Genomic DNA, 25,750 nt, shown 5'->3' with positions numbered 1-25,750 from the left:
AAGCCCTGTTCCTGCTTGACCTCATGGCGCACCTGCTGCGCTGCGCACGCAGGGCTGTGTCTGCCCCAAGGAAGGGGCACGTTTCCCCTTCTGCAGGTTAATTTGCAAGTCCCCCAGATCTCAGACAACAGGACCATCCTTTCCTTTTCTTGCCCCAGGGCTTTCTTGCTTAAATCCCCCGTGCCCAGGCAGCAGTCCCTCTCCCAGGCTCACCCCGGGCTTGCCAGCACCGCTGTCCGAGCCGGGGGGCTGCTGTGCGAGGGAATGGGGGGTCCTGGAGCCACGTCCCAGCCTCGTGGGGTGACCTGGTGTGCTGTGTCACTGCTGTGCCTCCGTCTTCAGCAGAAAGCCTTAACTCTGTTTGTTTGTTTTGCTTTTTTGTTTTTTTTTAACTCAGCTGCATCTTTCATCTCCTCAGGGCTGCTACAAGCAGGAAGCGCAGCTCCACACGCCTTCAAAGGCCTGTTTTGAGACGTGGTTTGTATTTAACCTCCTCTCTCACTCACTTTTCCCCCCGGACCATCAGGGAAGCTGCTCTTTCACAAAGCAAACCTCCCCGCCACGCTGCCTGCTACCGCGAGGAGCCTGAGCCCCGGCTGCGGGCTGAGCTCAGCCTCCCCGCGCCCGTAAACGCTGGCTGACTGCTGCGGTGTTCCTTAGAAAACTCGCTGCAGAAAGGCTGAGCAGGTCGGGCGCGGGGCTGGGGCGCTGGTAGTCACTTTGTTTCCACCTGTTGCTGATGGTTTTGTCCCTGCCAGGCGTGTGCTGCAGGAGGGGAACGGTGCCATCGTGTCCCCCGGCAAGATCCCGCTGCCCGGGTACCGTTTTGTCCTGCCAGGGTGATGGGGTGTATCCAAGGTTTGGGTGTTGGGAAAGGATCGGTGCGTGTTTGATCCCCGTGCACCCACCTTCCTGTGCAGTAACGCCTTCACGGGGCTGAGAGCCACCAGAGTCATGTCCCAGACCTCTGCCACGGGGACAGGACCACGGTAGGTGTGACGGGAGACCTGAAGATGGGCAGCCGATGCCCGTTGCTCCCCTCCACATCATCGCATTGTGGCACAGGGGCTGGGGGAAAGGAAAAGGCCTTTTCACCCCTCATTTCTCCTCGACAGGGAGATGTTCGCTGCCCTTTGGGGCTGTCAGCTATGATAGGAGAGGATGAAGAGGCAAGAGTTTTCCAGCAGGAAGCGATTTGGAGCCAGCATCGCACTCCCACCTCTATTTCACAACTTTTTATTGCTCCCCGCTGTCAGCAGGGGAAGGACCCACATTTCAGAAAGCAGAAAAAAACGATGAAGCAGGAGCAGGATGAGATTTCAGACTGTTGGACCTCCCATTCTGGGAGTACCAGAGTCCCATGGATGGCTGAGGACTTGCAAAGGGCCAGCACTCATCACACCTGTGGCTTCCTGTACCCACCCAACCCCAGCAAAGGTGCTTGGTGATGCAGAGAGGACTGGCCAGGGCAGCCTGCAGCCACAGCGACAGCGAGGGTTGTGTTTTGCACGTCCCTGTCTGGGACTGAGAGATGAGCAACAGCCAAACCCCTGCCACGGCTGGAACAACACAGATGAGCACCAAGGAGAAAAACCCCCTGGGGAGCGGGGGCCGGGCTCGCCGCAGGGACCCCCAGAGCTGGAGACTTGGAGGTGGCATCTCACCCCACGTCCTGCCGCAAGGAGAGCATCCAGCTGCCCCCAAGGTGGCGTCTGAAACCCTTTGGCCCTTCTCAGCACAGTGAGGCACAGGAGCTATTTTAAACACCTGCCTTAGGATGGGGTGAATTATCAGCAAACCAGGTGTCCCGCGGCTCCGCCCCCCAGTAATGAATCCTGGTGGAAGTCGGTCTCCAAAGGCTTTTTGCCGACGGCCTGTGTGGCAACAGCACCACCTGCACAGGGCAGGTGGGGAAACTGAGGCACGGAGCCCCAACCTGCTGGAGATCTTTTGCAGTGGAGCTTGGGCTCACCTGCCTTTCCCTGCCCTACCCCTCCTTAGGCTGGGACCAGCCGCAGAGGAGCTCCCAGCCTTAAACCCCTGATGGCCCCACATCCCCCAGGCAGGGGATTTAGTGCTCCAGGAGTCGAGACTAAAGCCCTGCACCCCCCTCAGCATGAACCCGGGGTGAAACCTGTCCCTTCCCAGCCCTCCTCTGAAAAACAAACCCCGTGCTGTGACAGTGGGGGCGGCCAGGTGCTGGTGTCAGGCACCTGTAGCCCCGCTCCAGACCAGAGTCTCATGTGTTGGGGTTTACACCGACCTTCCTGAGAGTGGGATCTGCGCTAACCCTGCCTGCGTGACACGTCGAAACTGCATCACTCGGCCTGAGAGTTGGTGGGGGTTTTAGTGAGGAAAAAACCACTTTATTCACTGTAAAACAGACAAACAAACAAACAACAACTGCAAAACCTTTCCAGTGTGTAAAGTTGAGTCAAATTTAGCAGCTTCAGCTAAGGAAACATATTTTTTAAAGGAATAATCAGTGTGATTCTTTCATCCTTTTCCAAGCTTTTGGTCCCCTTTCTCCAGGGTAATATTTGTGTGTCCTTAATCACTGTGTTTATTACAGTTAGGAGGGGGTTAAGCAACCCAAACAATGGAACAGCTGCTCCTGTTTCACATTGAAGCAGCCGCTGCAGTGACCCTGCAGTGACACCCCGGCACGCGTGTGCATCTCAATGGCTGCAGGGACGGAGATCTCACCCCGCTGCAGAAGCTGTGAGAAAAACAGAGCAGCAAAATGTCATTTCAGGTCAACCCCTGCCAAAAGTCTTCCTCTTGCCCCAGCTCCCCGAAACGGGCAGGCAGGGCCGGGCCCCCGGCACACGCGCGTGGCCTCGTAAGCCATCAGCACCCACCCCAAAGGAAACCGTCCCCGTGCTGCCACCCGCGCGGCACGGGTGTGCCACGCCAGCCGTGATCTCGGTGACAGGCTACTACTCGTAGTAATCACTCGCTGTAGTGTCCCTATGTGTGCACATGGGTGTGTGTAGATCCCCCCAAACACATAAATTTGGCTCAGTTGGGCCCAGGTTGGCTCCTGCCGTCACCAGCTGAGACCTGACGGCAATCGAAGCACAGCTGAGGATGCTGAGGACTTGGATTTCAGCCCTTTTCCCCCATCCTCTGGGGGGGGTTTCCTCTCCTTTTGGGGAGAGCAGCAGGATGAGGGCACCGTGGAGACAATGAGCCCCCTTCCCTTGCCAGGGTGGAGGGGTCACTCTCCTGCTGCTCTAGCAGGGTGTTTCCAAACAAAGTCTTCAATAAAGCCAATAAATGAAGCACGAGAACATGGAGTGGACTGGCCATGACTCCAGGACAGACGGACAGACTCTCTGGCGTGCTCAGCCTCCCGCTGACACTGAGGGCTCCCGCTCTGATGCAGGATGGTTTCTATCTCTCAAAGTCTGCAGCTGTGTTACGGGATGAAGTGATTTGCAATAACCCTGTTTGTCACACCTTGCAGCCCACAGGTTTTTAACTCTGGTGGAAGGAACAGTGTTTCCACCCTGGATGAACCAGCACCTTTCTGGAAACTTTGCTAGTCCAACACTGCACCCCCTGACCAGGAGGGCAGTGATCTCCCTGCAGCTGGGTACCTCGAAATGCTCTACTTTTTATCAGTTCTTAAGTTTCTCTTCTCTGCTTCAGCTTTGAGATGGGAAAAGGAACCGACTCTTCTCTCTCAGTTTTCATTCTCATTCAAAATTGAAAGCTGTCAGAGATCCCGGGCTTGTTGCCACGGTCTTGGGCTCACTCTGCCCCCCGAAATATCTCCCTGTACCCCGAGAGCAGCCGATGGTGAGGGAAGGAGCAGGAACAGGTTGGGTCAGGGCAAAGCACCCAGGTGCCAGGCCAGACCCTGTGGTGAGGCGCCAGCGACGAGCCTGTGCTGCCCTTTGCTGTCAGCCCTGTCCGCCCAAAACAGGCTGGTTTTGCAGAAATGCACCTGCTTTTTAATTTTTCATCCCTTTTTTGAGTGCTTCCGATCCTCCTGTGTCCTGAAAGGCTCTCCAAGCCTCTCCCTGAATGCTTGTCAGGAGCCATGATCCTGCCAAGCCGGGACCTGACCCTGAGGGGATGGCAAGAGCCACCCTGGCCAGGAGGCTGAGCTGGGGGGGGGTAATTATCCCTTTTCCGATGACGCCCCCCACCTGCGACACCCCGAGGGACAGCCAGCTCCCCTCCTGCCATTGCCCTGCCCTTTGCAAACAGGGGAAGCTGAGGCATCTCCTCAGGACCTGACTCCTGTGGGGCAAGGCCCTGCCGGCGGCCTGACCGTGTGAGGCGGGTGCTAATTCAGCAGGGCCATCGCACGTTTCCCTCAGGAGCAGGACGTCCCCATGTCCCCACAGCCCGGGGACACTGGTGACAGCAGACCCTGTCCCTCTCTGCCCACACCTGGCACCATTAAGGCCCAGTGGCTGCTGGCCACCCCTGTGGTGAGGTTTCTCCTCAGGGTACGAAAGGGATGGCAGCACCCTGCTGGCTGGCAGGGTCCCAGTCCCATGTCACCTGGGAAGTTTGGGGGGTTTTCTGACATCTGTGGGGTTTTTTTCCCAGTTTATCCCCATTTATTCAGGAAGTGACTGCTTGTGCCTCATGGTATGTCCAGCAGAGACATCACATCACAGAAGTGGTCAACTGGGCTGGGCCACAACCCTTCAACTGGCTTGAGAAGTCTGTGATGATTGTGAAACCAGTCAGTGCCCCAAGCCCAGAGCCGGCTGCCAGCGGGGAAAACACCTTCCAGCTCATCAGCCTGTACAGAGCATGGGGTGACACATGGCCAGGGACTGACTGTAGGACATGGTGGCCAGCGGGTAACACTCGCAGACTGCACGAGATCCAAGGAAATGGAGCTGAGCCGTGCAGTCCTGAGCAGAGGTGGTCCGTCCCCCGTCAGGAAGCTGGCCAGCAGCCCGGGCGGGTTGATGGAAGCACAGCACATCTCCGAGCTGCTCAAATCCACCAGAAATACATCGGGCTGTGGCGACGCTGGTGTCACCACCAGCACAGTGACGCTGTTCCCAAGCACAGCCCCTGCACAGACACTGAGAGAGAGGAGGAAGAGGCACCTGGAATCAGGCGCTTTCCCAACCCCAGCAGCAGAAGCTCTCCTGGTGACGTGTTTTTCCCATTCCCCTTTCTCCATCAGTGTCCTTGGTCTGTCTTGTCCCCTCCTGTCAGAAAGGGCACCTCTGAGAGAGGGAATATTTGTGACAGAAAGCGTTACCAGAGGGAAAGCAGTGTTTGCATACACCAGGCTGTATTGGGTACCCTGAACAAGAGGCCTTACTCAGAGTTGCTTAAATTTTATGTGCTTGCTACCCCTGGGAGAGGATGTATTGTTTACCGGGAATCATCGGCCACAAAACTTCTTCTCATGGCCCCCTGCAGGCCCCACAAAGGCTTCTCATCACCCCCAAGGACACAGGGGACATTTATTGTCCATGCAAGTGTTTCTCATCAAATACAAGGACAGATTGGACACATCAGACAGGTCAGGCTGTCCTTCAAACAGTCAGCAAGGAACTTCTAGTAAGGAGCTACCGTCCTTGGAGAGGAGAAACACCCTGGAACATGGAAGCTCATTAAAATTGTTTTACTTAAATCAGTTTAAGAACCTGCCCGGACACAGACCCTCACCCTTTGAACTGGCGCAGACAATTAAAACCCCACTGTCACTTTAAATCAGAGCGAGCACGTCACTCCCCACCGAGGGGTACAAGCGATAAGTAATTAACCAATACTCACTGCAGTAAAGGTGTAACCATGTAGTCTGGGGTGTATGAACACTCCGAAGTTCTTTTGTGCCGAGTGCTTGACCTGCGGACTCTTCCCCTGCGCGGGATAAAGCAGTATCTCCTCTCCAAACTCACCTTGGTCTCCAGAGTCTTTATTTCAGGTGTCACACTCCCGTGCAGGGCTCCACACTCCGTGCGAGAAGAGCAGCGGGGTCTTGGCGAGGCTGCTCCTCGGAGCGCGCCTTTCCCCCGAGCAGAGGAGTCGCCCCAGGGAGGTCCCTGTCCCCGCCTCTGGAATAAAGAGGGAACAGCCTGTGCTCAGGCTTCAGCAGCACGGCCGCTGCGCCTCAAGTTATTCCCAGGACGCTCTGCACAGGCGGGAAAGGTTTCTCCGTTTGCTGTCGGCGGGAGAAAGGCACCTCAGTGAGGGAGAGATTTAAATCTCAGCCCACGGCCGAGGAGAGGGAGCAGCACCAGCACCCCCAGCTGTGTGTCTGGCCAGGCAGGAGCTCCCGGCACTCCCTGAGTTGCTGCGGGGGGTGTCCAGCTCCTTACCGCGTCCCGGGATGGGCCCTGCAGGAACGGCACGGACAGAGCAGCGGCAGGACAAACGGACAGCTCGGAGGGGTCCAAATCTGGAAATGCGGAAACTTCAGATTCCAGACATTTTTAATTCAACATCCTGGCATTTCAAAATACAGCACTTTCAAATTCAGACTGCCGACATTCCAAAACCCGGACAGCTCAGATTTCCAAATTTTGAAAGTCAGAAATGTCAAATTTCAGAAATGTCCAGTTCAAGATGCGGACGTTTCAAAATTTGTCATTTTCAAATTCAAAATTCCAACATTCCATAACCCAGACATTTCAAATTTGGAATTTGGAAAATTCAAATCTAAAGTTCTGAGGTTTCCAAATTTCCAAATTCAGAAATTTCAAATGTGTCCTGGCACCCCCACACCCACCAGACTCCCCCAGGACCCCCAGACCCTCCAGACCCCTCCACAACCCCCCCAGAACCCCCAGACCCCCCCCTAGGACCCCTCCTGGCACCCCTAGAACACTCCCAGGATCCCTAGAGCCCCCCCAGACCCCTGCCATCACCCCCAGACCCCTCCAGGACCACCCCCAGCACCCCCAGGACACCCCCAGCACCCCCTGAGGATTCCCAGAGACCCCCAGACCCGCCGTGGTACCCCAAGACCCCCCCCCCCCAGGAACCCCCTGGCACCTCCAGACCCCCCCAGGCCCCGCCCCAGCTCACCCTGACCAGGGCGACCATGCGCTGCCCCTCCTCCCGCAGCTGCTCCTGCCGCCGCCCCTCGGCCTCCTGAGAAGGGGTGAGGGCGAGGGGGGGGTCAGTCGCCCCCCCAAAGGCCGGGGGGTGTTGGGGGGACGCAGGGGGGTTCGGGGGGGCAGGGAACCCCCCCAGAGCGGTGACAGACATCACAGACGCACCCCGAGCCCTGGTTGCAGAAGGTGCAGTGGGGTCACTACCAGCTCTGCAGTAAAAAAGAGGTGGGGGGGTCAGGGCTTGGGGTCACCCCCAAAACTCGGGGACCCCCCCAGGAAGGGCGGGGACCCCCCAAACTGACCTGGGGGCTGGGGGGGCCATTGGCGAGGGGGGGGGCAGTCGCAGACCCCGCAGAGGACGCTGGGGCCGGGGTTCAGGAAGGTGCGGGAGGCGCAGGCACAGCCCCCACCTCGCTGCTGGTGTTGGGGGGCAGCTCCAGAGTCGGGGGGGGCCCTATAGCGCTGGAGAGGAAGAAAAGAGGGTGAGGGACCCTATAGATCCCCGTAATCCCCCATAGGGGATCGGGGGGGTTGGGGGGGCTGTACCCTGGGGTCCCCCCATGGGGCTGGCTGGGGGGTCCGCCTGGAGGAGGTAGGGGGCGGGGGGACACTCTCAGGATCTATAGGGGCTCTATAGGGGCCCTACAGACCCACATGTGACCCCAGGAGCCCCCCCCCCAGGCCCTTCAGCCCCTCTACAGACCCTCCAGCCCCTAGGGACCCCCCAGCACCCCCTATGGCCCCCCCAACCCTACAGATGCCCCATAGAGCACTCACAGCCCCTACAGAGCCCCCCTATAGCACCCCCAGCCCCTACAGAGCCCCTCTACAGCCCCCCCAGCCCCTATAGAGCCCCCCCCAGCCCCGTACCTGTGGGCCTTCCCCATCTGTTATTGGCAGCGAATCAGCCACCAGCAGCCCCTGGGGGCAGGAAGAGGAGCCGCTCCCAGTTCACAGCAGTACAGACCAGTATGAACCAGTGACACCCCCACTCCGCCCCTCCCTGTACATCCCTGGGCACCCCCAGTATAGCTCAGTGCCCCACCCACCCCTCCCAGTGCAGCCCAACCTCCTCCCAGTCCCTCCCAGTATAGCTGTGTGCTCTCCCCAGTCCCTCCCAGTTCCCCCCAGTCCCCGCTCACTTCAGCCCCCCCGCCAGGATGTCAGTGAAGAACTGGGGTTTCGGTGCTGGTTCTTGGGGGGAGGGCAGGGGGAGAGTCAGAGTCCTCCCAGTGCATCCCAGTACATCAAAGTGTCCCTCAGCACGTCCCACTGCCCCTCCCAGTACTCCCCAGTATGGCCCAGTGCCCTGCAGTATGTCCCAGTAACCCTCTCAGTTAGCAAAATACTGGGATGCTAGAGAGGGAAATTGGGGTTCTGTGGGGTATATATTGGGGTGATACGGGAGGATTGGGGTCCTTGAGGTTTTGGGGTCCTGCGGGTTTTGGGGTACCTGCACGGTGTTGACGGTGCCGCAGCAGACGGGGTTCCCGAAGTGGACGGTGTGGCAGTGCCGGGGGGGCCGGGCTGCAGCAGGTTCCAGCCGTACTTCTCCAGGGTGCTGAGCGCCGTCCGCAGCCCCCCCAAACCCTGTGGCTGCCCCCTGGCACCTGGGGGGGGACAGGGAGGGTCGGGGGAGCCCCCAAACCCCCACCGCACCCCCACATCCCCCCACTCCCCCTCCCACCGCCCCCCACACCTCATTCCCCTGTATTTTGAGTGCCCCCCTCCATTTTGGGTGTCCCCCTCCTGCATTTTGGGCCCCCCCTCCACCACACCAGGCACAGGCTGTCACACAGCAGCTGGGCCCCGTCCAGGTGCTGACACTTGTCTCGGGGGGGCCGGGGGACCCCCAAAATCGGGCTCAGCTCAGCCAGCATCGCCTCCCCGGGGTCCTGGGTCAGAGCCACCTCCAGTGCCGCACGCAGCGCCCCGAGATTGGGCGGGGGGGCCCCTCGCTGCCCCCCAGGGTTCGGGGGGACCCCCCCTGGGTCGGGGCGTGCCCCCTCGGAGCGGTCCGCGATGGGGGGGCACCCCTGGGAGGACCCCGTGGTGTGGGGGGAGCCCTCAGGATCTCGGGGGGCCCCTCAGAGGCCTCCGGGATGGGGGGGCCCCCCCGGGGTGTGTGTGGAGCCCCCTCCGCCGGGACGGGGGCACTGGGCTCGGCCTCTTCCACCATCACCTGAGGGGTGAGAAACGGGGAGAAAAAGGGAAATTTGGGGGGGGGGGGGGGGGTGATGGCGAAAATAACGAGTTAACGGGGCAGCGGTGACTCTAATGGGGGCGCACCCCTCACCTGGGGTCCCCGAGGGGTCCTGTCCCCCAAAACCCCCCTGGTGGGGGGGATCCCAGTGGGGGGGGGGGTCCCATCCCCCGTTCCCAAGTGCCCTGTCAGGGGGGTCCCCGGGAGGGGGGGGAACGGGGGTGCGTGAGGGTCCGGGGGTACCAGGGAGAACTCGGGGACCCCCGTCCCCAGCGCGGGGGGTGCCGCGGGGAGGGGGCGCCCAGCGGGAAGCCCCTGCCTACCTCAGGGGCTGGCGGGGAGGAAGGCGGGGAGAGGAGGGGGGAGAGGAGGGGGGAGAGGAGGGGGGAGAGGAGGGGGGAGAGGAGGGGGGAGAGGAGGGGGGAGAGGAGGGGGGAGAGGAGGGGGGAGAGGAGGGGGCAGCGGCGGCAGCGCCTGCCCCGACCGGCGCCGCCTCCACAACGACAGCGGCGGCGGCTGCTGAGGGGAGGAAAGAGCCTTCCCGCCCTGCCGCCGCCCGCCCCCGAACGGGCTGCCCTCACCCGCCATGGCGGCCGCGGCGTCGCTCCGCACCCCCCTCCGCGTCCTGCGCATGCACCCCGATGGCCCCGCCCCTGCCCTGGCAATGCCCACACTCTCCATGGAGGACGCGGCGTCGCCGGACCCGCCCCTTCGCGCCTGCGCGGAGCCGCCTCCCTTTAGTCTCGCCCCTTCTCCCCGCTCCCCTCAGGGCCACCATGATGGCGGCGGCGGCCCCGCGGCTCTGGCCGCTCCTCCGGGCCCTGCGGGCTCAGGTGAGGCGGGAAGGCGGGTGGGGGGGCGGACCTCGGGGGTGGCCTCACCCCGCCCGGGGGGTGTGAACACGGCGGCTCGGGGGGGGAGTTGGGGTCCTCCCTCCCCTCTTCCCTTCCTCCTTGTCGCCGTTCCCTTCCCCGTCCTTCCCGGGGGGCACCGGGGGCCGGGATGTCCCGGCGAGCGCCCCGAATGCGGGTCGCGCGGATTCAGCCCCCCCGCAGGCCCGGCGCTGGCGGAGCCGCTGGAGGCGGGGGGGTGCGGGCAGGCGGGCGGTCTCGCACTGCTCACGCACCAGCGGTGGCAGCGGGGCCAGGCGGGGCCCAGCGTCCCTGGGGGGCGACGGGGGGGTCAGGGGCAGCCCCCAGGGAGCCCCCCCACACCTGCCCCGAGGCAGCCCCCACAAATCCCCACCACATGAACCCCCACAGGGACGTTTCACGGACCCACAGAGACCGCCCTGGCCCCACAGAGACACCCCAACCCACAGCCACCCCCCCGATCCCATAGATCCCCCCTCAGCCCCACAGAGATCTCCCCCAACCACCCAGAGACCCTCCCCCAGTCCCACAGAGCTCCCCCAACCCCAGAGACCTCAGCCACCCAGAGAACACCCCAGCCCCACAGACTCCCACAGAGACCCCCTCCAACTCCCCAGATCCCCCCTCAGCCCCACAGAGCGCCCCCCCGCTCACCAACAGCCATGGCCCCCACCAGGGCAGCCCCACGTGGAGGTGCAGGAACCGGAGGAAGTTTTGCACCAGCCCCGCGGGGGTGTAGGCCCCCAGCCCCAAATGCTCCATCCGCTCCTCCCCCTCCACACCCACGGCGGGGAGGGGGAGGGGGAACCGAACCCGCAGCAGGGGGTTCAGACTCACGGTGGGCTCTGTTCACCCCACGGTGGCTATGGGGGGTGGGGAGGCTGCCTGGGAGGGGGAGGAGAATGGGAGTTATAGGGGGGTCTGACCCACAGCCCCCCCGAACCCCCACCCTGCCCCGTGGTGCCCCCCAGAACCCCCAATCTGCCCCCCAGAGCCCCCAATGTGCCCTCCCAAAATCCCTGTCCTGCCCCATGGCCCCCCCAGAGCCTCCAATCTACCCCCCAGCCCCCCCAATCTGCCCCCCCCCCCCCTCCCCGAACCCTCCGTCCCCCCCTCACCTGGGCACTGGCGGTGGCGAGGGTGGGTTCAGGACGTGGGGCCCAGCCCCAGGGGGGGTCTCCAGGCCCAAAGGGGCCCCCGCAGCGTCGGGGGGGTGGGGGGTGGGGGGGGGCATGTGATGTCACATCACATCATCGCCTCCCACCCCAGGGGCAAAGCCCTCCCTCCGCAGAGCCCCAGCACGGCCGTGACGTCACCACGGAGGGCAACACTCATAAGGGAGAAGTGGCGGAGGAGCGTGACACCACTGCCGGCCATGATGTCATGATATACTTTAAAAAAAAAAAACACCACAGGAAATGACCCCTACTAGGTCCTGCCCCTCCTCGTCACTGCCTCTACCTGGCTTGTCCTTGAGGTATGGTGGGACGGGGCGGTTTGGGCAGGACCTACAGGAATGTTTAGAAATGGAGAATATGGAGGGTTTTGGTAGGACCTACAGGAATATGCAAAGTTTGGCTATGGGGGGGTGGGTAGGACCTACATGAATGTGGAGAGATGGGGAGTATAGGGGAGTTTTGGTAGGACCTACAGGAATGTGTGGGGTTGGGGCACACAGAGGGGTTTGGGTAGGACCTACAGAAATGCAGGTGGCACCAGTGCAGTGAAGGTAGAACCCAGCTCTTGGGGTCACCACCCCTGAGAGCCCTGTGCAGCCCAGGGACACGGAGGCTGCTGCAGGCACAGAGCAGGAGATGGGCTGGGGCAGCTCTTGGGCTGCATGGGAGGGGCGGTCACTGCAGGGAGTTGCAGAGGTTTGGGGGTTTTTCTTGTGGTGTGGGAACAGTTTCCGTGTGTTACAGACACCCAGTGCCCCCTGCTTAGAGTGACAAGTATTCTCCTTCCCATCAGCTCTTCAGTGATGCATGGAACCAGCAGCTGCTCACCAACAGAATTCAGATTTCCTGGGCCAGGTCGCGGGAGAACTGGAGGTAAGAAAGGCTCCACTTCCTGCGCTGCTCCAGAGTCATTCGCAGCTCTGCTCTTTTTTCCCTCGGGGAAAGCAGAGCCTGGGGCAGAGGGTAAAACTCTGCAGGCATGGGAAGCTTGGCCTTGTGCTGGTGACCCACGGGGTTTGTGTGCTGCTGGTGTCTGGGCTGGAAGGGCTGAGGTGGGGACCCTCTGAAGAGCCCACGCTGCCCCAGACCCAATCTGACAGACCCACAGCAGAGTGCAGCTGTTGCTTTCGTACTTCTCAGCAGCAATTTGTCCTGATCCTTCCCAGAGCTTTGACCTGCAGCAGGAGGGTGACAGTCTGTCGGGGGAAGAGGAGCTGCCCTGAAGAGAAGCCCCCGTCTGCCTCAGCCCTGCACCCTGGGACTGTTCTTCCCTCTGCTCTGGATCTCTGGGGCTACTCAGAGCTGCCCTTGGCAGAGTGAATCTTCTCAGGCCCCGAGAGCTCTGGGGATGTCGTTACTGCAGGTTTCTTCAAGGCAAAGCTGGTCAGGAGAGAGAAGCCATGTTTGGGCCTGCAGGGCAGGGTCCTGCCAAGATGCTTTAATGGTACCTACTGGAGAGAACAATCACTAAATAACTTTTTGTATAAAGCTTTGAGCTCGCGTGCTGCTGCCCTTCTGTCAGCAGGCAGCCCAGTTACTGTCCAGTGCCAGTCCAGCTGCCAGCCCTCGCCATCGCCTTCACAGCCAGCGCTGCCTCTGCCCATCATGATCTCTGCTGCAGAGTTTCTCTGGGTTTCCTTCCCCGTTCTGTCAGGGAGCAGCCAGGGCACTGCTGAGCACGGGGGATTTCTCCTTTCAGTCCCACTAGAGCTGAATCTGGGGGACTCACCCCAGGAGGTTTCTCCTGTCATGCAGTTTCAAACTGTGAGTTGCTGTCAGCCATTTACCTTACTTGGCTGTAAGCTTCCCTCAATGTGCAGGGTATGCCCTGACCTACTAGTTAATTCTTGAAGCCTTTTGGCTGTTCCATATGTTTCTTCTTATCTCTGAGGAGAAAATAGCCTCACTCCTCAACCCGTCAAATGGACCCATTGCTCAACTATCAGGATGTGTCCCGATCCCAAAGTGTCAGATGGGTGATTTGTCCCCAGCAAAGATGTCATCTTTCCTGCCAGCTTTTACTGCTGCACCATTAACGTGCTTCAGAAGTGAGTCAGCTGGTAAAGATGGTGGTGTGAGTATGATCTCTTTCTTGATCCTTCTGCAGAGATGTGTCTGAGCTGAAGGCAGAGCAGATGAGGCGTTCTGGCTCTGTACTTGTAAACTGCTCCCACCTGAACTCTGGTGTGCAGCTCTGGGAGCCCGTCAGCCTGGGCAGACCTGTCCTAAAGGGTCAGGCACAGCAGCAAGCGGGACAGGAAACAAGCCAGAAGACTTGGGAAGTGATGCCCTTACAAGTCAAGGGGGACCTGGAGAAGAAGGAGCTTCAGGACAGGTGAATGTGTTTTAAACTTTGCTGTTACCAACATTACCTTTTGTGGCTGCTTCTTGGATTCACAGGTGGGCTGTGTTCACATTTAAAACCCACCCGTTCTGCACAGCCTTGTTTCTGTCCCTAGCCAAGCTATGGCCTTCAACAGCACAGGTAGAAAAACACGTCTGACCGACAGAAGCTTTTGTAAGACAAGACTGGAAAAGAGATCACAGTGTATTACAGTGTTTTTGCTGTTACCTGATTGTTGGTGAGAAGTTGAGACCAGCATAAAGAGAGCTGTGTCTCTTGTACAGCCCTTGGTACCCCCAGGGCTGTGCAGAGGAGTTGGGAGGGATTTGCCCAGGGCCATCCTAAGCCCCTCTGTACTGACAGTTCCTTACCAGACTGAGTGCAGAAGTCCTTTGGGGCAGGAAGGGCCATTTTGCAACATCAGGCATGTTAACCTGTAGAGATGAACGCTGCCTTTGCTGTATTTTCTGGGCTGAACTTTCTCTGCTGTGCTTCTGGGAGCTGCTTAGCTCCTCAGCGGGTGCTGGTGTGCGATGCTTTTGGAATGGCACGTGGACCTTCTCTTCTCAGGGGGACGGAGCTCTCAGCCTTGCTCGTACAGTCTCAGAAGCAGAACGAGGAGAAGGAGAAGACAGTGAAAACACTTAACGACACTGTGGAGATTCTAGTATGTTTTACCTTTATTTGGGAGATGGCCCAATGGTTGCTCTCCAGCTTTAGCACAAAGGGGTGTGGTTTCCTCAAGAGAAAGAGCGGTGAGGACGCTGACTGTGTTGGAGCATCAGGCACGTGTGAGTCAGCCCAGGGGCAGGCAGTGGCGGGGGAGCCGCAGACAGTTCCGGGGGTTGCACCAGTGCTATTCTGCCTGTGACTAAATCTCTAGGGATCAAAGTTCCTTGGAATTGACAGCTTCATAGCAGCCTGTGAAAACCAGCTGTTGGTCTTTCTCTTCTTAGTTTTAGCAAAGAAGGAATTCAATAGATGTGGGAAGGGATACACTGGAATCACTAGGGCTGAGGTTTATCAGCACGACGATGCTGCTGAGGCTGGGAATGCTGCAGAGGGGAGCAGCTCTTCCCCACCCACCCTTTGCTTATTCTATTCTCAGGAAGCAAGTCGGTTAGAGAAAGAATATGAAGCTTCATTGACTAAAAGTGTCAAAGAAGAGAATCTTTCCCTCCAAAAGCTGATAAAAGATATAACAGAGGTGAGTACAGAGTTGGGACCACATCCCTGTAATTTGATTTAAAAGTACTTGAGGAAGGCAAACGACTGGCCCAGGGAATAGATATATATGTTTTATACTGTCTGTGTTAACTGCCACTGGCTGTTTAATTATTATACCACTTTTCTGACATCAAACCTGCTCTAACTTCTGAGTTGGCTGTCCTGTGACACTTGAGCTAAGTCACTAGAAGTTTCCGTACCTTTGCCTTTCCCGTGAGGTCTCTATTTGACTATGCTTTGAGTTGGCTACTTGACATTTGTGTTCTAGTGTTGCCTGGAGGCTTCTCCCACCTCCTTGAGCAATGACTCTCTTGTTCTTTAGATTTTTATAAAAGGTCACTGACTGAATCAATGCGCTTGCCAACTCTGCTCCTTCACTCTGCATTCACTGACCATTATTATCTCCCCAGAATTGCAACTGATCTAACTGTTTAGGGCTAACTTTAGCTTAGTCCTAAACCTCACTCTAGGGAGGGGGGTTTAATCATCAGATGTTTTACACAGCTTCTCACAAAGCCAGTTCTTTCCCCTTATGTAGTCATTTTTATCCTCTTGTGCTACTGCTCAGAATAAACATTAGCTTTTTCATTGCTGTTTTCCAGTATTCCTCAGCTTCCTTCTTCCCTGGGTAGCATTAATATTTCCTTTCATTGCTATTTCCAGTGTTGACCTGGTGCTCCTCATCTCCGTGGCTCTAAGAAGCTGAAGGAGACTAAAATCATTCATGAGAGCTTCAAGAAACTGAGCGTTCAGGCAGCCTCCAGCCACTTCACACTTGTTTCTTCTTGTTTGTAGTAGCTGTATTCAGAAACCCCTGGAGCACTTGTGACCGCAGGGACAAAACTTCTTTGTTGACTGAAGAAATGAGAGAATTGAGTTTTTAATGACTCTAGGGTGAAGTGGAGGGAAAAGGAGAAATAGACAAAGAAAATCAAGTAGAATGAGCAGAGAGTAACAGCTTGATGTGGGCTTTCAGGTGGTGTTAGATGAATGTGCCAGCGTGGTCGCTGACAGCTCCCAGCAGGCAGAGTCTAGCAACGTCCTCTCTTGTCTGAGCTCCGTTGATGCAGAGCGTGCCTTTGTGTTGGTTCAGGAAGCGCTGGCAAGGAGGAGAGGAGCAACACAGGTGAGAATTTCTCCTTGCCTTCACCACTGGCTGCAGGCTCAGCTGCTGATGCCTTGCTTATCTTGAAACCTTTCCATTCCCTTAGCCAGTTTCTTTCTAGCCATCCCACTCTTGGTACTATATCACCTCACCAGTCTCACCAGCTCTGTGTTCTGCTGCTTTTCTCTCTTTGATCTCCACCCCCTCATCACAACTTTTGCCTTCAGGTGAGCTGTCTCGCTGCTTGCTTCTCTCACAGCTATCAGGAGCCATCTTCCCTGCTCCTTATTGCTGTTTGTGCTTTTCCCTGCCCATTCCTTGCAGGCCCCAAAAGAAGAGCTCTCTGCCAGGCAGGACTCTATCAGTTTCCTGCTGCACCAGCACAGGCAGCAGGAGGAGAAGTGCCGGAAGCTGCAGCAAAGCCTCGAGCAACTGGAGCAGGAATGCCAGACGGCCAGCAGCCACCAGCAGCACCTGCAGTCTCTGGTAGAAGCATTCAGAAGGTGAGTGTTCCCTCCTCCTCCTGCGGTCTGGAGGCAATCTGCTTCCAGTTCTGGCAGTTCAGAGCTGTTACGGGCAAAGAACTCGCCTGCCCTCCCCGTGTATGCCCCTGTTTGGCACTTCAGCATCCTCCTGTCGCTGCTTTTCCTGCTCTACTGTGAATCCTAAGGCTGTCTCGGAGACTCAGAGCGACGTTGGAATACAAGACGCCTCCCTCTCGATGTGCTGCTTCTCTGAATTCTGTTCTTTGGGGTCCCTTTCCTAGCCACAGCTTCTCAGTGAATGAAGGCAAAAGCCTGTCTGCCTTCCTCTGTCCCTCTCCAGTGACCTTGTGAGGGGAAGGGCAAGTTCTTCCTTACCGTGCTGCCCACAGCGCCAGCCTGGAGTGACTGGAATGGCATCCGTGACTCTTCAGGCCTGTTCATTCTTCTGACTGAGCCTTGTCTCCGCAGTGACTGTGCAAACCTCGAGAAAATCAGGGCAGAGCTACAGCAACAGCTTGAAGAGACGGAGCAAGAAGCCTCGCGTCTGCATCAGAGTAACACTGAGCTGCAGCTGAGGGAAGATGCAGCCCAGGGGGAGAGGGTGGAGCAGCAGCAGAGGATGGAGAGAGCACGTCGTGACCAGGAGCTCCTGTGAGCATTAAAGCTTCCTCTGGGCAGGGGTGGGTGCTGCCGGACGGTGGGAGGCCCCCCTAAAAGAACGGATTTTGTCTGCTCAGCATGTGTAGCACAGACTGGTGAAGGGAGCCCGTGGGCAGGGCTGGCTCCCTGCTGACACACAGCAGAGCTGCCTCCTTGTACTTTCTTTATGGCCCTTGAAAAAAATCATTCCAAAGCTGACCAGAGTAGTTGATGGCAGGCCTAAGGTGAAACAAGAGAGGTTCAGGCTGGATTTAAGGAGAACAAAAAATGGAACCATGAAGGCAATCCTGCAGCAGAACAGGTTGCTCAGAAAGGTTGTGCAGATTCCATCCCTGGGAATTTGGAAGCCCCAAGTGGATCGAGCCTTGAGCAACCTGGACTGATCCCATAGCTGACCCCAGGTGCTTTGAGCTGAAGATTGGGCTAGAGGCCTCCTGGGGTCCCTGCCAGCCTGAATCATCCTGTGATCTTATGGTTATTGGATTGGAAATTCATACAGATCTCCCCACATAGATTGCAGGCTCTTTCATCGTTTTGTTGCCACAGGCAAGAATAATGGAGAGAATGTTAATCTGGGCTTTAAAAGTCTGTCTTATGCAAAGAAGAACTTTGGAAAGTCTGGTATCTAATGTATCAAAAAGGAGAGAGAGAGCTAACAGGCAGGAAGCTGTTGAGAGCACCTGAACTTTTTGGAAACCTGTGATTTCTGGAAGCTCGTTTTACTTTCTCAGTGATGAATGTTTCACCTGGGTCAGTGACAAAGACTGATGCAGCACTAGGCAGGAAATTGCAGCATTCTTTGGGGGTAAATAGAAAGCTGTTGCAAATCGTTCCAACTGCCATATCTCAGAAATAGTATGTAATCTTGGTTTTGGAAATGAGACTGTTTTTACATTAAAAACTTGTTTGTCTTTCCCCTTCTCATAGGCTGAAGGACTTAGCTGCACTTGAAGAAAAACATTCTTTATTAGAGAGTGAGCTGGTAGTTGCAAGAGAGACACTGGAGGAATCGCACCTTCAGAGGGATCTGCTGAGGCAAGAGAAGCATGAGCTTACCATGGCCCTGGAGAAGGTGTGGTCACCTTATTCCTAGCAGAACTTGTGGGAGAGGGAGTTGTGATAGCAAGACCAGCACAGGTGCCGTTTCTGTCAGTAGAAGACAGTGACAGTGTTGTTCTCCTTCTTGGAAAAGGGAGATCAGACCACACAGGCTCCTTGGTGCAGTCAGTCCCCACGTGGTTATTGGGAGCGCTGGGCAGGGGGTGTGTCAGAGACACCAAAGGGGATCTGGAGTCGCTGCTTAAAGTCAGGGATTTTCTTGTCTCTGCTTTCACGTTGTTCTTTTGTCTCTTCAGGCAGAGCAGTCAGTAGCAGAGTTGAGAGGGGCTCAGAATAAGCTGAGTGCTGAAGTAGCTGTTCTACACGTTGCAGCAGCGAAGATGAGCAGTGTCAGTGAAGCTCTTGCACTGGATAAAGTGCGACTGAACAAACTTGTGTCGCAGGTGAGCAGTTGCCAAAGATCTTGCCAAGTGTTCGTCTGCAGCTGCTGCTGCTTTTCAGACTTCTTGCCTTCAGACGTATGACTGCCTGAATATGGAAATGTTCCTTTTTCTGTCGAAGCCAAACCTTCTCCATGGTAAATCTCACTGTATTTCATTTCCTCTGTGCTTCTGTGACTGCAGCTGGAGCAAGAGAATGAAGTTCTGTCGGGTAAAGTGGCTGAGCTGGAGAAAGTAAGGATCTCTGACCAGGAGAAGCTGAGCTTGTGTGAAAGAACAAATGAAGAGCTCAGTGCAGAGAAAGCCCACCTGGAGCAGCTGCTGAAGAAAGTGGAGGAGCAACGGGAGGGGCTGCAGGTAGAGCTGAGGATACTGGCAGAGGAGAAGGCAGAAACCAAGAGCAGCTCAGTCAGGTGAGACCAAACACCTGGTGCTTTCCGGGTGGGCTTTTGGCTGCTCGGCTCGGTGAAGCTCAGTCTGTTGGATTCTGGGGTGGTTTTGTCAAGGAGACACTTGGTAGTGCTGGAGGTCAGAAGCTTTGTTTACTGCCTTTTGGAAATGTGTTGGTGGCTGGCAGAGCTGTTCTGCAGTTCTCTCGGTTGTCCTCTGCTGCTACAGATGACTTCAATCCACTTGCCTGTGGTGGCCTCTTTTTTGGCTTTTGATAAGCTGCAGAGAGATGATTTGTCTTGCCCATGAATCTGAGTGAGGCTGCCACTCTCCCATGTGGCAAAAGAAGCAAACAGCGTAGCTCTTCACCCTTTTTCTGAGTCAAAAAAACCCGGGGTTGCATGTTTCTACTTACGCTTTTTCTTGCGAATCTGCAACTTTCAAAACTCCATTTGTTGGAGCCTGGAGAGTGGAACAAAGCTGCAGGTCAGTGTCTGCTGTCTTGTACTGCTAAGAACGGGAATGAGACCTTGAAATTGTTGAAATTGTATTTTAAGACATACATGCAACTTTGTGGCTGGAAATATGCCTGGGGAAAAGGACCTGGGGGTGCTGGTCAGCAGCTGGCAGGTTATGAGCTGGCAGTGTGCCCAGGTGGCCAAGAAGGCCAATGGCATCCTGGCTTGTGTCAGAACTAGTGTGGCCAGCAGGACTAGGGCAGGGATTGTCCCCCTGTGCTCAGCACTGGTGAAGCTGCACCTTGAATACTGTGTTCAGTTTGGGCCCCTCACTCCAAAAAGGCCATTGAATGACTCGAGCGTGTCCAGAGAAGGGCAACGGAGCTGGTGCAGGGTCTGGAGCACAGGTCTGATGGGGAGCGGCTGAGGGAACTGGGGGGGTTTAGTCTGGAGAAGAGGAGGCTGAGGGGAGACCTCATCGCCCTCTACAACTACTTGAGAGGTTGTGGCAAGGTGGGTGTTGGTCTCTTTTCACAAGTAACAAGCAATAGGATGAGAGAAAAAGGACTCAAGTTGCATCAGGGGAGGTTTAGGTTGGATATTAGGAAAAATTTCTTCATGGAAAGGGTTGTCAGGCCTTGGAACAGGCTGTCCGGGGAAGTGGTTGAGTCACCATCCCTGGGGGTATTTAAAAGCCATGTGGATGTGGCGCTTAGGGACATGGCTTAGTGGAGGGCTTGGCAGTGTTGGGTTAACAGTTGGACTTGATGATCTTAGAGGTCTTTTCCAACCTAAATGGTTCTATGATTCTGTGAGCTGTTAGAGCCTCTTCAGGCTTTGAGGAAGATGAGAAATAGGTGATCACACAAGACTCTTCACTCTGGACTAACTGATTTTGATACCCTGGAAAAAGAGCTTGGGAGAATCATGTCACTGAAGGAGACCAGGGAGTTTGTCATCATTTTAATGTCAGTTTCATAATGTACAATCTTGGGTATTATGAGATAACTTTGAGAGAATTGTTTGTTTTTGATGGTCTGTTCTCTGTTAGATAGTCAGTCTTGGAGTCCACGGTATGTTTGGCAAATACCCAGCAGAGGTGTTATATTGAAGAAAAAAGCTAAAAAATCATGGTTAATCTTCAAGTTTGACTACCAGCAAGGTATATTAGACAACTTCTTTGTGTGAAACAAGCAAATAGTGTTGTTGACATGAACTACTGTAGGAATAGAGTCTACCATCTCTTTGGCCGCATCAGCCAGACTTTGATAACTCACCCCAAGGGCTGTTTCCCTGCCCAGCATCACCTCATTGCAGCCAATGCACTTGGATCTTTTTCTTTTTTTCCAGAAGGAGAAACCACGTGTATTTTCACTTTCTTCAGCGAGCAAAGTTGCTTTTGCTCAAACTTTTCTGAAAATTTCCAGCACTGGGATAGATTCTGATAGAATTCCAGTTTGCAAGGTGGCAGTTCTGGAAGGTGCCGTATTTTTGCGTGCAAACACATAGTCTGGCGTATTTATGTTTGCTGTGAAGGGGCTGTGTGGTCGCAGGCAGCCCAGCGTGGCCTTACTCATCACTTCCAAGTTAACAGTCCCAGTGCCTTTTGGCAGCCCAGGGTATTAGCGTGGTATGGAGCAGATGCTCTTAAACTTCCAGCCCGCAGTACAGGAGCTCTTTCTCCTCCAGCTGAGGCAGAAGTGGCACTGGCTGGCTCTGCACAGAACTCCAGAGAAAGGGCTCTAACTGCCTTTTGTCCTGCTTTCAGGTTTACCACCAGCAAGAGTCAGCTCGCAGCGGTCTGAGCAGCTGTGCCAGGAGTCCTCTCGCTAGGGGCATGCACTGGCCACGGTGTCCAAAGAGAAGGAGTTCCTGGAGCATGAGGAGGCTGCCCTAGAGGTGCGCCTGGCAGCCCTGCAGCGGGACAGACAAGGCCTGTCAGAGCAGCTGGCAGAGGCCAGGTAAGGGCGGGGAGGAAACCCTAGGCAGGACATTGTATAATGGCTGTAATTATAAAGGTGGTAATCATTCCACGAGGATTTACTGCATCCTGTGTGCTTTTCAAATGTTTTCACCTTCCACTGGCAGAAAATGAAAGAATCTTGAGTAAAATGAAAAAAAGTATACTATGATTTTAACGTTGTTTTCCTGACAGCTCAAACTAGCAAACATCTCCTGGGCCTCGGGCTCAGGTTTATGTCCCCCTGCACATTCCTGTGTGAAGTCCAAAGCAAGGCAGCTTGGCTCTGAGTTGAGCAATAATTAAACCCTGCAGGCGTTTACTGAAACTGAAGTTTCTCTCTGGTTTTGGTTTCTTGTTCTATGCATTTGAACATAGATCTGTCCTTATCAAGTAGTTTGGCTGTTGATGGCTGTTCCATGCAGACGTTGTGAGTAGGACACTGCCATCTAGGGTGGAGCCAGAGGCTGGTGCTGCAGATCTCGAGGGCCTTCTGGTTGGAAGCTAACTCTTGTTACTGTGGTGCAGGACCCAGGGCTGGTTACTGCTCACGTCTCTGAGGATTCTTGCCCATCACTGATGTCTGCGCCCTGTACTCCTTACCACCTGCTGTTTAGAGACAGATGTCGTGGAGAAGTTACACAGGGAAGGAGTGAGATTCTGTCCTTCTGCCTTTCTAAGGTCATATGTGACAAGTTCTGCTCAGAAAAAAAAAAAAAAAAAGAGTCGTTTGTCCTCCTTGTAGGTGTTTTTTAGAAGACTCCTGAACTTGCAGAGCTGTACAAATGATGTTTTAGACATTGTTTTTCATGTTTCTTGACTTTTACACTTTATTACTCCGGAGTATGTCGTTAGGATGGCTGATAAACACCCATTTTGACTCAGTGTTTCTTGAGAGCTGCTGCTTCTTCTGAGCTCCAGCTTCTCTTATTTGATCCAGCTGAGTTATGTTTGGTCAGTTATTGGGCTGTTACTAAACTATTAAATGTTCAGCTCCTTTTTAAAAATTTTTTTGAAAAGGGATACATTATTTTTTGAGAACATAAACTAGTTCTGAAGAACCTTTGACAATAGATAAAAATTCAGCAACTGTTCTTGCCAGATGTTGTTCTCAAGAGCCTTTTGTTGTCACAGTTTTGGACTCTGTCTTTTCTGTTCTGTTTTAGAGACTGATTCTATTTATCCTAAAATGGAGCATATTTGCTTTGGACTGCCAGAGATTGGCACAATCAGAAATATGTGCTTGTTCTCCTTGAAGATACACCCTCCATTGTCCATCCAAGCAGTGAAATTCTACTGCTGTGGTTTTTATGGCACCCCCGTCCTAGTGAGGCAGTGCTGTGTGTTGTGGGAACCTGGCACACAGGGCGCTGTGTTAGATCAGGGAGGTCACTTCAGCTCCTGGTTCCAGAACCCTCATGTCATACGCAGCAGTTGGTTGAAGTCTGTGGCTGTAAGAATTTGGCTCTGCAGTACTACAGCTTCCATTTTAGAGAGCAACAAGTCACTTGGGCTACTGCCTCCTTAGTTAGCAACACTTAGAGAAAAGCAGCAAGTTTTTCTCTTGAACTTTCAACAGTTGAAACTGAAGGCTGCCCGTCTCTCCTTTCAGTGGTCCTTGTTCAGATAGAATCTAGTTCAGGTTTCTTACGAGTGCTGCTCCAAGCGAGAGATCCTACTGTATCATCTGATGTATTTCTTGAGTCCCTTTTAAACACAAGGAGTCTGGAAAGTTACTTACCTATAGCTACACTGTGAACAGCATTCAAAAAGTCACCCAGGGAAATAGTCTTGTTCTGTCCCCCTGCAGAGCAGCTTGGAAGCGCTGATGAGCTGAGGGCTGTGAGCAGAGCCCGGGCTTTTGCTTGTTGGCCCAGACTCTGGGCACAGCTACTTGTGTGTCAGCCAACAGCAATTCCAGATTTGGCCGTTGAGATCAAATTCGGCTGGGCTTTCTGTGTTATGCTGGGTCATAAGCAAAGCCTGGGCATCCCCCGGAGGGGCCGGCATTGCTATTTTAAATGGCAGAAATAGGCTTTCTGTATACAAGTTTCCTTGCAACCCATTTTCTGTACTCAGGGGTAGGGATCTTGAATGACTTCTTACTGGAATAACTCTCAGTGGGTGTCAGGAGCAACAAACTCATTTCTCTCTGTACTCACAACTCACAGGTCAGTGAAGGAGACGCTGGAATCCAGCCTGTTTGAAGCTCAGCAGCACTTATCTCAGCTGGAGATCACCAGGAGTCAGCTGGAAATCCAACTTCACACAGTCACGCAGGCCAAGGAGGTGATACAAGGTGAGAGCCTCCTGTCTCTGGTGATCCCCCTGCTAGGGAAGGTGGTATAAAAATAGCTCTGTGTCCGAGTGCTTCTGAGGAGTGAAGGAGATGGAGGCAGATCTCTCCTGCACTGGAGTTCAGATGGCGTAAGGTCAGTGAAGTCAGAACCATTGTGTAGACTCTGAATCTTGCTGTTTGTCCTGTTTGCAGGGGAAGTGAAGTGCCTTCAGTGTGAGCTGGAAGCAGAGCGATCTCTAATGAGGCAGGAACAGGAAAACATGGCACAACAGCTCTTGCAGACGGAACAGCAGTGTAACAATACCCTCAAACTGCAGCAAGCTGATCAGGAAGTGGAAATAAACCAGCTCCTACAAGACCTGGTAGGAAACAATATGCTTCTGAATTCTTCAAGCAAGCTTTGTGGGCTGGCTTTAGAAGAGTAATCACCTGAGTGTGTGAAATGGGAGAAACCATCTGTCATAGGTCACACCTTGCTGACCCCTAACCCCATAACCCTAACCCCCAACCCCTAACACCAACCTCCTACCCCTAGCCCCTAACCCCAAACCCCTAACCCCAGACCCCCAACCCCTAATCCCTGACCCCTCACCCCTACACCTAACCCCTTCCCCTAACCCCTCACCCCAACCCCGAACCCTTACGCCTAATGCTAACGCCTAACCCTGACCCCTGATCCCTAACCCCATCACTAACCCCAACCCCTAATCCCTACCTCTTACCGCCAGCTCCTAACCCCAACCCCTCCCCCTCCTCCTTACCCCCTAACCCCCAACCCTCCACCCTAACCCCTAATCCTAACCGCTGCCCCTAACCCCTTATCCCTAACCCTATCCCCTATTCTCCCTAACCCTAAACCTTGTACTTGAAGGCATGTGAAGACCCCCAGGACTCTGCCAGGACAGTAGAAGCAGCCACAGATTCAGTGTGGGCCTAAGGCGAGTTTAGCTGGAGGTTGGGTGCTCCCCACCCAAAGCCTGTCAGGAAAGGGGTAGGATCTTACAGACTCCTGTCTGCCATGAAGTAGACTCCTCACATTGCTGCCAACTGCAGTCACGGGAACTTTCTTCCTTTCTTTCTGTCCTGTCACCGTCATCAGAGGTGTTATCTCTGGGCTTGACGCATGTGGAACAGGCCCCTTGTTCCTGGTACTTCCGTTCGTGGCCTGTCTTGTGACTGGGGCATCAGGGTACCGGTCTCTTTCTCACCCTGCAGTTCATCTACATCTTTTCACTGATGGAAAGGGATGTGAGCTTTGAAAATAGACTCTAAGAATAGAGAGAAATCCTGAGGAGACAGGTGCTAGGAAACAGGCAGCCATGGAGAGAGGAAGGTAACATCTCCTTTTCATAATGGTTGGACTCAATGTTCTTAAAGGTCTTTCCAACCTAAATGATTCTATGATTCGTCCACCTGCTGACCCACCTTTTAAGTTCCTTGACAGGACGTGATTTATGGAGAGCACAAAGCCATTGTTGTGCACTGTTGAGGTGGGGGGTTGTGAGAGGGATGAAGCTTCACATTTGTTTTGAGGAGCGTGGCTGGGACTTCACCTTGAAGTCTTTCCCTCCACTCCTCAGGCAAGCGAGTGGGAAGGGCATCATTCAGAGCTGCAGAAGATACTGGAGCAATGGGAAAAAGAGAGGGCAGAGACAGAAGGGGAGCACGAGGAGAAGCTGTTTGATATGAAGCAGAAAGTTGCTACCACGCGAGCTCAACAAGAGGAGGAACGAACCAGAGTTGAAAATGCCAAGCAAGAGGTACAGACTGTGAAAGGAGAATTTGTGTAGCTTTTTTGCAAGGCTAGAGCCGTGGGAGATGTCTGGATGTCAGGCTGTGTGGCGCATGCCCTACATGTTTTCTACATTGAATTTGGTGAGGTGAAAGGCAAGCAGGGTTATCTTTGGGACTAGGAGTGAGACCTGTCAGAGGAAGCCAGGCAGAAGCATCACCTTTCAGTTGAGATTTTTGTGCTGCTATTGGTTTTTTAAGACTTACCTCAGAGTATCTTCACAGTTCTCTTTAAC

At 55.0% G+C, this 25,750-nt stretch overlaps 2 protein-coding genes across 7 annotated transcripts in view; one reads left to right on the top strand and one right to left on the bottom strand.

Annotated features, from left to right (window-relative positions):
* Window positions 1-4,545: 4,545 nt before the first annotated feature.
* Window positions 4,546-9,927, bottom strand: LOC141950102 (uncharacterized). Its single transcript, XM_074884503.1, has 9 exons — window positions 9,828-9,927; window positions 9,340-9,431; window positions 8,954-9,225; window positions 8,497-8,653; window positions 7,346-7,505; window positions 7,209-7,252; window positions 7,015-7,080; window positions 5,761-6,041; window positions 4,546-5,579 (listed from the first exon to the last, which is right to left on the bottom strand). The coding sequence occupies exons 1-9, from the start codon at window positions 9,925-9,927 to the stop codon at window positions 5,528-5,530; spliced, it is 1,224 nt and encodes a 407-aa protein (XP_074740604.1). The 3' UTR covers window positions 4,546-5,527.
* Window positions 9,928-9,994: 67 nt separating this feature from the next.
* LOC141950018 (centrosome-associated protein CEP250-like) overlaps window positions 9,995-25,750 on the top strand; it is a 19,345-nt gene continuing 3,589 nt past the window's right edge. The window contains exons 1-16 of one of the 6 annotated variants that reach the window (XM_074884319.1): window positions 9,995-10,079; window positions 11,388-11,595; window positions 12,090-12,169; window positions 12,660-12,740; window positions 13,404-13,631; window positions 14,211-14,307; window positions 14,749-14,847; window positions 15,844-15,993; window positions 16,297-16,475; window positions 16,926-17,108; window positions 18,045-18,189; window positions 18,473-18,619; window positions 18,800-19,029; window positions 23,596-23,723; window positions 23,916-24,085; window positions 25,304-25,483. In XM_074884319.1, coding sequence (XP_074740420.1) covers window positions 13,432-13,631; window positions 14,211-14,307; window positions 14,749-14,847; window positions 15,844-15,993; window positions 16,297-16,475; window positions 16,926-17,108; window positions 18,045-18,189; window positions 18,473-18,619; window positions 18,800-19,029; window positions 23,596-23,723; window positions 23,916-24,085; window positions 25,304-25,483 — 1,908 coding nt within the window. In that variant the 5' untranslated portion in view covers window positions 9,995-10,079; window positions 11,388-11,595; window positions 12,090-12,169; window positions 12,660-12,740; window positions 13,404-13,431. Of the gene's footprint in view, window positions 10,080-11,387; window positions 11,596-12,040; window positions 12,170-12,462; window positions 12,741-13,403; window positions 13,632-14,210; window positions 14,308-14,748; window positions 14,848-15,843; window positions 15,994-16,296; window positions 16,476-16,925; window positions 17,109-18,044; window positions 18,190-18,472; window positions 18,620-18,799; window positions 19,030-23,595; window positions 23,724-23,915; window positions 24,086-25,303; window positions 25,484-25,750 lie in introns of all 6 variants that reach the window. The other 5 variants (XM_074884316.1, XM_074884317.1, XM_074884318.1 and 2 more) reach the window with 5 other exon arrangements.

Source organism: Strix uralensis, chromosome 15 (assembly GCF_047716275.1).
Source record: "Strix uralensis isolate ZFMK-TIS-50842 chromosome 15, bStrUra1, whole genome shotgun sequence".
Taxonomy (NCBI): Eukaryota; Metazoa; Chordata; class Aves; order Strigiformes; family Strigidae; genus Strix; species Strix uralensis.
Note: the sequence above shows the minus strand (reverse complement) of the source record. Positions and strands in the feature narration are given on the sequence as shown.